This window comes from Palaemon carinicauda, chromosome 6 (genome assembly GCF_036898095.1).
Source record: "Palaemon carinicauda isolate YSFRI2023 chromosome 6, ASM3689809v2, whole genome shotgun sequence".
Lineage (NCBI taxonomy): Eukaryota > Metazoa > Arthropoda > Malacostraca > Decapoda > Palaemonidae > Palaemon > Palaemon carinicauda.
In genome coordinates this window covers 9,150,526-9,164,443 of record NC_090730.1, presented here as the reverse complement: position 1 = coordinate 9,164,443, position 13,918 = coordinate 9,150,526, and the positions used below count along the sequence as shown (strand labels likewise).

The 13,918-nt window shown below is 36.3% G+C and overlaps 1 protein-coding gene across 2 annotated transcripts in view; it reads right to left on the bottom strand.

The window, feature by feature from the left end:
- Nucleotides 1-64: 64 nt before the first annotated feature.
- The window catches only part of shtd (shattered), a 59,571-nt gene continuing 45,717 nt past the window's right edge, over nucleotides 65-13,918 (bottom strand). For both annotated transcript variants that reach the window (XM_068374971.1, XM_068374972.1), the window contains 5 exons: nucleotides 10,122-10,296; nucleotides 9,467-9,754; nucleotides 6,102-6,336; nucleotides 3,770-3,895; nucleotides 65-229 (listed from right to left, as the gene is read on the bottom strand). In XM_068374971.1, coding sequence (XP_068231072.1) covers nucleotides 135-229; nucleotides 3,770-3,895; nucleotides 6,102-6,336; nucleotides 9,467-9,754; nucleotides 10,122-10,296 — 919 coding nt within the window. In that variant the 3' untranslated portion in view covers nucleotides 65-134. The remainder of the gene's footprint in view (nucleotides 230-3,769; nucleotides 3,896-6,101; nucleotides 6,337-9,466; nucleotides 9,755-10,121; nucleotides 10,297-13,918) is intronic.

The window sequence follows — 13,918 nt, the reverse complement described above, 5'->3', positions numbered from 1 at the left end:
TGAAGTACACCCCACAATTACAAAACCACTTATTTCTCTTGGGGGCACTTGAAATACTTAATAAAACAATATTTAATTTTTATTATAAAAGAATCTACAATTTTCATATCAAAGAATTTTTTTAAATTACAAAACTACGAACAATAGAGTGTTCTCACCAAACCAGGTATTGCTGAAGACGGTACTTTAGCTTTCCGTAATGTAGAGAGCAACGCCAGAGGGTTACAGTCTGAAAAAAATATATCAATTTAATAATCCTTTAATGTGTGTTTTCAATAATTTAAAGTGCAGGAATTGTCCCCATTAAAGCTTATTTTGAGGTTACTTCTAACCTCTACATTTTTTTATCTACAATTTTTTCATTTAAAAATTACTTGAAGGATAATTCTAAATACAAAAAGTTGTTCATTAGAATTTCTTAAAACTTAATTTTTTATACAATTTAGAAGTTACTTTTAATGATGACTATTTTTCATGTTTCTTGTGAAAGTGAATGTACAGATTAGGCACTATAAAATCCCATACCTTCATGTATGAATGATAAAAAAAAAAAGGAATTTTAAGAAATGAGTCAACAGCTGAAAATCTGACAAGTAAACAAGTACTAAAACAAAGTAGAATTAACACATCTCTTCAAGATAGATTAATTGATCACCTTCAATCTTAATACTTTCTTAATGAGCCAATTATTTTGTACAATTGAAGAAGAAACAGACTAAATGTGTTTCTCAGAAGTATATTTGCAATCACGAAATACTTTTGAAATTTTAAAGTAGTTGCATATAGTTAAAGAAACATTATCAATGCTGAGATATGGATGTTGAGGAGCCACTATCCTCAACCTACTTACAAAAATACATTTAGTTTTGTTACGGTTCAACTTCATGGCCCATCATGTGCACCATGCACTAATTTTAGCTGGATCTCTGTTAAGGGAGGTCTGCATTTAGAAGATGGAATTGATGCAAATATAGTAACACCATTTGCATATGCAATGAGCTTGTTTCCTAGACCATACCACGTATCATGCGTATATAGTATGAAATTAGTGCCAAAAACACTACCCTGAGGAACACCAGATATTACATTCCTATACTAACTATGGTGTCAATCAACAGCAACTCTTTGCAATATACATATACCAAGGCACTTCCCCCAATTTTGGGGGGCAGCCGACATCAACAAATGAAACAAAATAAAAAAAGGGGACCTCTACTCTCTACGTTCCTCCCAGCCTAACAAGGGACTCAACTGAGTTCAGGTGGTACTGCTAGGGTGCCACAGCCCACCCTCCCCCATTATCCACCACAGATGAAGCTTCATAATGCTGAATCCCCTACTGCTGCTACCTCTGCGGTCATCTAAGGCATCAGAGGAAGCAGCAGGGCCTACCGGAACAGCGTCACAATCGCTCGCCATTCATTCCTATTTCTAGCACGCTCTCTTGCCTCTCTCACATCTATCCTCCTATCACCCAGAGCTTCCTTCCCTCCATCCATCCACCCAAACCTTGGCCTTCCTCTTGTACTTCTCCCATCAACTCTTGCATTCATCACCTTCTTTAGCAGACAGCCATTTTCCATTCTCTCAACATGGCCAAACCACCTCAACACATTCATATCCACTCTAGCTGCTAACTCATTTCTTACACCCGTTCTCACTCTCACCACTTCGTTCCTAACCCTATCTACTCAAGATACACCAGCCATACTCCTTGGACACTTCATCTCAAACACATCCAATTTCTGTCTCTCCATCACTTTCATTCCCCACAACTCCGATCCATACATCACAGTTGGTACAATAACTTTCTCATATAGAACTCTCTTTACATTCATGCCCAACCCTCTATTTTTTACTACTCCCTTAACTGCCCCCAACACTTTGCAACCTTCATTCACTCTCTGACGTACATCTGCTTCCATTCCACCATTTGCTGCAACAACAGACTCCAAGTACTTAAACTGATCCACCTCCTCAAGTAACTCTCCATTCAACATGACATTCAACCTTGCACCACCTTCCCTTCTCGTACATCTCATAACCTTACTCTTACCCACATTAACTCTCAACTTCCTTCTCTCACACACACTTCCAAATTCTGTCACTAATCGGCCAAACTTCTCTTCTGTGTCTGCAACCAGTACAGTATCATCCGCAAACAACAACTGATTTACCTCCCATTCATGGTCATTCTCGTCTACCAGTTTTAATCCTTGTCCAAGCACTCGAGCATTCACCTCTCTCACCACTCCATCAACATAAAAGTTAAACAACCACGGCGACATCACACATCCCTGTCTCAGCCCACTCTCACCGGAAACCAATCACTCACTTTATTTCCTATCCTAACACATGCTTCCTTACCTTTGTAGTAACTTTTCACTGCTTGCAACAACCTTCCACCAACTCCATATAACCTCATCACATTCCACATTGCTTCCCTATCAACTCTATCATACACTTTCTCCAGATCCATAAACGCAACATACACCTCCTTACCTTTTGCTAAATATTTCTCGCATATCTGCCTTACTGTAAAATTCAATAATGATTCTAAGCCCACTTACACCTAACTGTTAGAATTTGAAAACAATGGCCTCATGATTAATAATCAAAGGTAGCACTAAAAATAAAGGCCAATCATACAAACTTCCTTATCACCATCAAGGGAATTCTGTAGCGCATTGAAAATTTTAAGAAGGGCATCACATGCTCCACAGGCCTTGTGGAAGCCAAACTGCAAGCTAGGGAACAGAATATTACCTTCAGCATACAATACTTATCTAATTGTTTTGACAAAAGACATTCAAAACCTTTAGATAATACAGGACTCGTGGACATGGCGCGGTACTCAGCACGACTATAGCTACCAAAAACACATTTACCTAATGTGGTTATAATACCTACTCTCCAACAAATGCAAAAAGAACCTCTTTTCCCTAACTTGTAGAAAATAACAGAAAACTTAAAAGCAAAGAAATCAGTAGTTTTTATAAAAACAATGGAAACATACCATATGGTTCTACACCTCCACAAGCATCAAGGTCCATCAAGACTTATTTTCAAGGAACCAAAAAGCTAAACTAGTTAGTTTAGCCTCAGGAAAACAGGAATGAGGAAGATAGTTTCTTATTAATGTTGGTGATGGGAGATAGTCAACCTACTTGTAAATAGAAATTACATATTAATAGAGAGGGAAAACACCTATAACCCATACATAAGGCTTGAACTCAATTGTAAGTAGGTTAAGGTCAAAGGCTCCTCACCATCCAGATCTCAGCTTTGACAATGTTTATCTCTATACGACTTAAAATTTTAGGTGTGATTCTTGATAGCAAATTTACTTTTGGGGATGTATTTGGTCTCTTCCTTTTTCAATTGTACAAAAAATTAGCTTATTGATAGTCTTTCAAGATTTTAAGTGATCAATCTATTCTAAATAAATGCTTGAATTCTTTGATTTGGCCTTATTTTGAGTATCATTCTCCTGTCTGGTATTCAGCTGCTGAATCTCATCTTAATTTGTAGGACAGGAATTTGCCACGAGAAAGATAACTGATGAGATTTTGATAAGGTGTGACCTTACAATGTCGAGATCTATGGCTGAATTATGGTAGGAAGTTAATCAAAACGTAAATTGATGGTTAGTCTTTCTCTTTATAAAATGAAGAATCTCGCGCTTCATAGATATTAACTAAGAGACTCGGAGGTAAGTACAGTATCAAAATCTTAAATTTTATTATAAAAATTCTGTTAATTACATTACCTTGGATATCTTTTAGAGCAGTATTGTTTATCGGCAGGTCTTGCATGAGCAAAGTAAACGCACACTTTGCAGAAAAAGGTTTTCTGAAATCTCCTTTCCAATAGCGTAGAATTTCCTCATTAACCTCTGTAAGAAAATATGATGATTATTCAACATGATGACATTAATTACATTAGGCTGTAGTTATGTACTTTCACGTTCTTACTCTAAATTGCAGTCCTTATGGTTTCTATATTTCATATTACCTATACAAAAAACTCAAGTCATAAGTAAGTCCTGGTTCATAAAATGTTGTATGACATATCATTAGACATAAAAAAAAGGGCATCAAAATAACAAATATGGCTTGTCATTAACTTTATCATAATGACATTTGCAGAGTTCCTTCAAACATCTCTTAAGGCCCAGGCAACAATTTCTATTGATTTTTACTTTTCATGATGTTTCTTTGTTTTCCTCAAAACTCAATACCCATTAGTAACTTTATGTTCCAATTTTATTTCTTATTTATGGAAAAGTCTAGGAATTTGAAGTTTTAGTCTCGGGGTAAATTTTAACCCTTTTACCCCCAAAGGACGTACTGGTACGTTTCACAAAACTCATCCCTTTACCCCCATGGACCTAGCGGTACGTCCTTGCATAAAAATGCAATTTAAATTTTTTTTTGCATATTTTTGATAATTTTTTGAGAAACTTCAGGCATTTTCCAAGAGAATGAGACCAACCTTACCTCTCTATGTCAAAAATTAAGGCTGTTAGAGCAATTTAAAAAATTATACTGCAAAATGTGCTTGAAAAAAAATAACCCTATGGGGGTTAAGGGTTGGAAATTTCCAAATAGCCTGGAGGTAAAAGGGTTAATAATAGCTTCTCTTGCACAACAAAAAATGGCAGCTCTGGTTATAGAATATATTAACACAAAGGCCATTCCCTGATAAGTATATCCAAATCATGTGAATCAACCGAATTGATGACGATTGTCAGAGCACTTTTTGCAGAATTCCTTTAGGACCTACCTGCACTTGCTTTGCGTCCTACTTTACCTCCAATCCCATTTCCTTTCTTCTATCTTGCAGTTTAACCTCTTCTAACCTTTACCTCATAGTGTACCTAGCTTTACCTTGGGTGAACTTAGAGCAATGAATGGCCTCACAGACACAAGTACTGTACTGGGCTATATAACCTAAATCCTTACTTATGTTTTGGAAAGGCTTTAGATCGCTTTCAGACGTACAGTACTGGCCATCGTAAGTGTTATACATTTATATTACTGCACATTATAATATGAGAAAATATGTCATCTAATATAAATTTACATATGGAACAACATGTGGTAATCATCATCCTCTTTTTTTTGTGACAGGACTGGATTAAAAAATCTAGGCCAGGTACTTTTCTTTTTGATGAACTAAAACCTTGATGTGTTATTGTACATTTACACCAATGAAAAGATATGCAAAATTCAACCAATGTCAAGTACAGCAATTGTCCCTTACAGTTAAAGCAACCTATTCCTTGTCAAAAATATTAAAATAGAATAAGTCATTCTTCCATAGAGAAAAATTTAACATCATTAGCTATGATTATGTTGATTTTAGCAATCATATTCATTTGGTGATTTAAATAAACCAGTCTGGTATAAAAAGCTTAAATCTTACTTTTTATTGAAGTAAAAAAGGGATTTTGACGAAGGAAAAATCTATTTCTGGGGCGAGGAATCTGTGTCGTCCAGTAAAATGCTCCTCTAGCACCTTTTCTAAGGCATAGATATTGCTGGATATACCAGAGAAAAAAAAAGAGATGCATGGAATGCCAGGAATAAACCTAGCTCGCTCAGTCATTGAGTGTCGGTATAGAAAACTGGGGCGTGATCCCTCACCAATTAGACCTCTCCTTCATCAACATCCCCCCTCTCTACCCCCTACATCTCACCACCCTCTATCCTCTTTCCTCCTCAGCACTTGCGTTGGTCAGACGTGTTTTGTTTTGCTCTGTGTTGTTTTGTGTTTTTTGGGAGATGTCCGACGTTTTAGAGATCCCAGCTTCCAAGTTGAGTATTATATTTGTCAGTTTGGGATTTCTAGGTAGCGACACTTCAAAAATTTGCACCGATATAGTGCTTACTAAACATTATGTAAGTGTAAGAACATTAAATTTTTCCACTACGTATACAAATATAGAACCTATAATTTTTAAATGAATTTTTAATCAGTAAAGGTCAGTCAGTGCTTTTGTTTAATTTGATTTGATTCTGTATAAACTACAGACTGTGATTTTGCAGTGATTGAAAGCACATAAAAGCATTCAATATCAAAATTACAAAATAACGTACCTTTAAACCACGAATCTGTAATGAGTTGCAATCGCTTGCTCAGAGAGAGCGCTTGCTCGGGCGATACAAGGGGGCTCAGATGCACTGGATTTCCATCATCCACTACCATGGCTTCCTTTGTTTGTGTCGGCGTAGAGGTTAAACAATATAGGAAATGAGCAGCCCGAGATATAAGTTTGACTTGCCACAATAACAATCCTGTCTTCTGGCTCAGTCCCTTCACCCTACGAACACCCTTGAAGTAAGAAAAAAATCAATATAGCAGGTGTCAACTTCTTTTTTTCCAAGTACAGTAGCAATATTATTTCCAAGAATAGATTTGCAACAATAACATTCTAATGCTACTGTATGACAATATAAAACAATGTAATGTAATATGTGTACTGTAAAATTCTACAAATAAAAAGGTGACTGCTATTTGTTTTACAATATACTTAATGGTTCTATTATAAAAATTTTTTACTTTAAAATTTTCTAATGATGTTATATAACTGTCAATAATTTTCAATGTCACTGAAAATCAGACTTGGCTCTCTTTACATAATCTTACTTCTATGTCAGCATTAAAATACATACAGTAGGGTCCCGAATTACACGTGTTCTAATTACGCGATTCCTCAATTACGCGATCGATAGTTTTTAAAAATTAATTTTCCTGTATTTGCGAGGAGCATTCTAAATCCGCGAGTCAAGCACCGCGAAGCGTAGGAAATCTATTGTTTTCTTAATTGTATTGGGGGGGGGGGTGATGGTTCCCCGATGTCTGAGAAGGGGGGGGGGAGAATGTGAGAGAAAGATTTCTGTTCAAACATTTTAAGACTAGTTTTGGATGAAAAATGTTAAGGTTTGCCCATCTGTTGTGTGAACTTGTCGCTAGGCCTAGCCTAACTGTCCAACACCTATTTGTATAATATTCCATATTTGTACTAATTAATTTTTATACTTATGTTGTGATTATGGTGAAAAATCCTTATTCATTAAACTTTAAATTAAAAACCATCAAAATAAAGACTATTTTATATCATGCTACTGCCAAACATGTCACCACTACCAAACCCATTACTTTGTTTAGTACGTTCCATCGCTGATCATAACGAACTCGCTAACCAATTTTAACATCTGTCTATAGGTTAACTTTTGCGGCAAAATATATCTTACCAGGTACTATGTAATAATAATGTTATAATTAATGTTTTATTTATCCTTAGAAAATCAAAATATATGAAATATGAGCAATTTTATTTCGTGTTGTTTTTTTTTCCCTAAAAAAACGCCTTCTTAAAAGGAAAACGTTTTTTTTACGTTTCATCGTCGATCATAAACGCATTTACTCCTGAAAGTGATATTGAAGAGCTTTTACTAAAGATGTTATTATAAATAAAGATTATAAATTGGTGGTAAAATATCTAGAATTAAAGTGTAGCAGCATCAAGAAATGTTGGGGTTCGCCCTTTACATAAGAATGTACTGTACATTGGATTAGACAGAACGTAGAAAAAATCAATTAGGGAAAAATCGGTATTCGATATCCTCTTCATCAGCATCGTCATTCGTCAATCGGGCTTTTTTTTTTTTTTTATTCTCAGTCGCTAACTAGTTATCGCACTGCCAAGATCTGCACACATTCCGATAATTCACATTTGAAGGTTTTCTGGGAGAGGATGGATAGAGAAAATACCGAACTATATAAAATGTTTTTTTTAACCTGTTAGGCGTCACCCACGTGATAAACCGTTCACCACGATCTACTCGGTACCGCCTTCAACTGTATATTCCGTTCATGACTTTAATTGCCTTTTACAAGCCGTCAGTCTCGTGATGTTACTTTACTCGTATAGTAAGTATAGGATCACCACTTGGCAACACTCTCAGCATATGGGGACTGTGAATAGAAACTTATATGATGTCTGGCAACTATTTTTCTGAAGGTAGCTTGATGTTACAAAACTGTGGTTTGAACTGGTTTCTTATCAGTGCGCTCGGGCGTTCATGCATAAGTGGTTATCTGTTGTTCCTTTTGTAATGAAAGGTCTAAAGAGGAAGAAGGTTATTCCTTTAGATGAAATAAATGATATTCTTGTTGTGGATTTTGATAATGATAACCTGTTTGATAATGAGAGCACTAGTTCTGAATCCTCCAGTGATGAGTATATTGAAGAAACAAAGTTTTCTTTCGATGTCGAAAGCGAAAATGACTTCTCATTACCGAATGACTGGACAACGAAATTTCACAAAACTATAAAGGGAAAGGAAACGCAGAGAGAGAGAGAGAGAGAGAGAGAGAGAGAGAGAGAGAGAGAGAGAGGGGATAAATAATGTACAAATGTATGACGAACATATTTGAAAACTATACAGGAAACGATATGAAGAGAGAGAGAGAGAGAGAGAGAGAGAGAGAGAGAGAGAGAGAGACCTATTCCTTTCCTTTTATTGCTTATCCCGGCGTAAGATTTACGATTGAAGATAAAAAGAACCCATTAGAATATTCAGTATTATGTAGCCATTTGAAATTAAATAATAGTAGTATTAATTGTGTTTTTTACTCAACCATTTAATTAATATCCCTACTTTTAACTATAATTACGATTTATAAGCATAAAGAAATTATATTAACTTTGAAAAATTATCATTAGTGAAATGACCGCTCAGGGCAAAAAAAGCGTGATTATCGTACAGCAGCCTAGTGCACACTTGCGCCTAGTGGCCGTGTTTACGTGTGGTAGTGTCATCATGGATATACAGTACTATACTGTAATTTTTAACTATTGCTAGATACGTACTGTATCAAACCTTGAAAACCCTTTTTCGTTTTTTGTATCTATAGGAAATAATTCTACATCATTCGGAAAATACTGAAAACAGTAAGCTATGCATAGTACAGTAGTAAATACTACAGTCATATAAAATAATCAAAACTTTAACAACTTTTTATTGTTTTATTTATCCATAAAAGAAATTTTGTACAGTATTTTATAAAAAAAATCTATAAGAAGGATTTCTTACAGTATTGTTAAGATAAAAGCTACAGTATATATATATATATATATATATATATATATATATATATATATATAATATATACATACATACATACACACATACATACACACACACAGTGTATATACAGTATATATATAGCTAGAAAGCTAGAAATGGAGTGAAAAAAAAATTGACGGGTAGGTTGCTGTTTGCCGCCATGATGTGTTTCGAAATATACGAATTTCCAATTACACGAGGCCTTTCATCGACCAAATTCTCGCATAATTCGGGACCCTACTGTACTGTATATTAAATGCTATGTAAAAAAAAAAAAAAAAAAAAACTCAATATAAAATTCCTCCACATTGAAAATATGAAACCCTTACCTGAAGAGCTGCTAACCAAGTAGTGATGGCTTGAGGCTTGCCTACAGACAAGTACTCGAACACAATGGTCACAAGAGCCTGGGTAAAGGCCTCATCTTCATCATCTAACTTTGGGTCAGAGTTATTCTTTGTAGAACTGCTGTCCGCTGTTCCTGCCATCTGTGAACTGCTGCTACTCAGACCTAGAGCAGAAGCGTCGAAGGTCAACGCTGACTGGCAGGATGAACCACCGACTAATGTTCTCACTAACCTTGCCGAACAGCCACTGACTTCTTCTAAAACTGACCCCTGAAATGAAGTTTGATGATAGGGGGAGGGAAACATTATGTCTTAAAAGTAAGGTGTATGATACAGCAATGGAATTTCAACAAAACGATATCAGAACAAGGAAAAAGAACTAATGAAAAAACCTTTAATGAGCTTCCAGAGTAACTACAGTAATAGTAATACCTCTCTAAATGAGACAATGAAAAACGAATAATAATTCTGATTAGAAAATTAATATCAATTGATTTTTTTGTAGAGGAAAATATACACAGATTTCGTTTTAAAACATTACATAACTTTTTAAATCAGGCAAAAAAATTAGAATGATTAAGCATTCATTTGTGGATACAGTATAAAAAAGTAATAATCATCTTGAAATTGACACTACCTTGATAGTCCAGCGAGCTGATTTATCCTGAGTTAAGAGATGTGCCAATTGAACTTGAAAACCAGACGGTGCATCGCCATAGGGATACCGTCCATCTTTTAATTTGACAGAAAACCCTTCCCCTGAATGCAAGAGGGTCTCTAAAACTGGCCAAGTGCTGTCACTTGCTAAGAACCTGAAAATATAATTAACAAAAAAAGTTAAGATTAAGTACAACCTTTCCCTTTCAAGACAAAAATACTTTCTTGTTGAGCTCTACAATGACTAAAAACATCAAGACTCAAAACAATTATACATGTGCATCAGAACAATCTTGTAGTAGCCTCACTCTTCGTAGATATATTTAACTGGATATGGCAAAAATTATTACTGTAGAGTACTTAGCTAAACTGATCTTTTGTCCCTGGCACTAGACAAAGAGAATGCTGATCATGACCACCATAGAAATTTTTAATAACCATTTAACTTTACTTTCATACATACATATACCAAGGCACTTCCCCCAATTTTGGGGGGTAGCCGACATCAACAAATGAAACAAAAACAAAAAAGGGGACCTCTACTCTCTACGTTCCTCCCAGCCTAACAAGGGACTCAACCGAGTTCTTTACTTTCATAAGTCAGAAAAAAATAAATGATTTTACTTGAAGATCAGATACCATGCAGTGTGAATCTAAAATATATTTCATATTAACCTGAATTACTGTTTTAATATTACCAAGGGATCAAAAACAATAAAAATTAATCATCTGGACCTGACCTCAATTAGGTAGCTAGCCTCCATCTAATGATATTTTATGTAATTTACCTAATGTCTGTTAACGACATAAGGATAAATAACTTAAAGCAATCTGCCGACCTCCGAGGGTCGGGGAAGCAGTGACATGCCCTTAAAATAAATATAAACACCAGCCTTAGCTAAAGGCAAGGCAAATATAAGATTTTTTTTTTTTTTTTTTTTTTTGTCAAGTGTATGGGCGACCTCCGGTGAAGCCGGAGCGTAATGAGATGTCCTGAATAATGCTGCCTTAGCCAAAGGCAAGGCAAATATAAGTGTGAAGTGTATGGGCGACCTCCGGTGACGCTGGAGGATAATGAGATACCCTGAATAATTCAATTGTGGCTAATAATTCAATTGTGAAGATATAAAAGCCAAGCCGCAGCTAAAGGCTAAGGCTTAGATCATAGCAAAGCGTATTTACAATCTCCGGTGAGGCCGGAGGGAGAAGAAAGGTCCTGAATAATTATTGTGAATAAAAACACAATTGTAATAACAATGGCTATTGTGGATATGGCCGTGGCCTGAGACCACAGTAAGGGCCACCGGAGGGTCGTATCTAACCAATATGAAGCCCGTCCCATGCAGTAAACAATATATAAATATAACAATAGAACGAAAGTCATTGAGAATCCCTCAAGCCGGAGTAGAACTCAAGGCGGAGTGGCAAACGTTCATAAACTACTCCCGAGCCGTAACGGGGAGAGGACGAAACACGGACCAAAATAACGCTAACAATTGAAAAGTCACGAAAAATAAATAACTCGTAAGTTATCATCCACCCAGAGGGGGAGAGGTGAGGGAGGGAGAACCCGTTGAACGCACAAAACGGAAAACGGGAAATCCGCTCAACCACCGGAGCTAAGAAAGAAAACGAGAGAAAGGGGTAACTCGTGACTGCGAACAGAAAACGGGGACCCCAATCTCTCGCTCTCTTGGACACAAAAACAGGACTAAAAATCACACAACACTATTATAAACGTATAAAATAAAAATGTACATCCATATAACACTACGATCGAAGAATAACATCTGCTAAAACTTAAAATAAATAGCTCAGTCGAGTGACGAACGCCTCGGTGGGGCGGATACTAAACAAATACAAAGCTAGATCGCTATCTCGTTCGTAGGCTGGACTTGCTAGCAAAAAGTACCATGAGCATAAATACACAAAAAAAAAAAATAATAACGGTTCTAAAGGCATAAGGCCAGGGACTTAACCAAGAACCTAAGTGACAGAGTACTAAACGGGCAGACAAAGATGAATTCCCAAACAAGTGAACAAACAATGGCCGCCATGAAAGGCCAGACGGGAATATTAAAACAGACTATACTGGATATAAAACAAAAGCTCGGTACAATAAAAACTTGTCAAAACAAACTATGGTACTTAACATTGGAATGTGTGAAGATGGAGCTTCGGACATGACAAAATAAATCCGCGATTGACAAAAAAAGACCGAGAGCACCACAAACAAATTCAACACTTAAGATTCCAAAAGAAGGATGTTGTTCAGATGGCGCTCGCGTCGTGGCGTGGTGGTGTGGCGCTGGTGGTTGGCTAGGACCTTTGTATCGGCCCATCCCTTTGACGAAGGAATTAACTAAATGGAAGACAACCTGTGAATAGTGATTTTCACGCGCCTTTGCTTTATACACGACACCCAAAAGGGGCTCGCGCGAGGGTAGTAACCTCAGCATTCCATGCCTTTATCTTTCTCTGGTATAATTGGAAGGTTTTATCAGAAAAGATATATAAGAAGGACTCTTTTCACTCGGCGCCACAGGTCTCTCCCCAGAAATAGATTTTTCCTTCGTCAAAATCCCTTAATACTACAAACTCCAAAAAAACCTAAATAATTCATCAGGATATTTCTCAATAATTTCTTTGCTAAGGTAGACAAAGTCAGACAATACATCGTAATTCAGGACTAGATTGCCAAGAATCTGTCTTGGGTAAGAAAATGCTTCAACATCAAACAGAAACAGAGTTATCAGCTTCATTTAGAATTTGGATAACAATTTATATTTTTATCCAAAACGAACTACGTACCCTTATGCAAATTATTTGCATGTTTTACATTTATGTACAGGAACTAATGTGTATTTAAATAATAGGCTTGATAATGTAAATTGGTTCTAATTCTTACATTTACCTTGTAAGAGAAAAATTTTGTGATGAGCTAGTGGGCAAGCTTGCAAGTGAACGACTCATACAGCCCTCTGAGCATAAAGCAATCAAACAGATTTAACCAATCTTAACAGATTAACTCAAAATAAAATGATTTGTCAAAGAGAATCATACAATTTATCACACCACCCACAAAGATTGTACTTTCCTAATTTCTAATTAAAGCAGTTTACTAACAGCTAACACGACTTCAAAGGAAGAGGGAATGTGAACGAACAACATTCCTCTATACACATAAACAAAACACTGCAGTCGCCATACGTTTACATTACAGGAAGCCAAAACAAATTTTAAACCCATTGTGATTTATTAGTTCAAAATAAACTTATTTTGCAGGGCGAAATAAGGATATTTTACTAAACACCAGTAACGAGATGAAATGAAAAGTAAGAGACAAATGGCTCTGTCCTCAACGAAGTTAGATGCCATCAGCCGCCAAATGGCGTGGTGGTTCCCAGAGGGAAAAGCATTTTTGAGGGGGAAGAGCACAACAAACATTTTATTTTAGGGTAGACATCGACACAGCTTTTTCTGGGCTCAATCCCTGCGCCGCCCAAAGCAGGGGTACCAACCTAGTTACTGAAGCGGTAGATCGAATAGTAAAAACAACAAAATACGCGAGAGTCCCACTCGAACCAAATGTAAAACTAGGTGGAGCGTAATAAAACTAAAAGGTTTAATAATAATAAGTGAGATGGTCGTCTTTAACGCTCCTAGAACTAGCGAAACAATCTCAATGGTGACGCTATCCACCAACATGCACGAATGCAGGCATACCAACATAACCTACTCCTGATGAAACGCTAACACCGATATCATAGGATAACA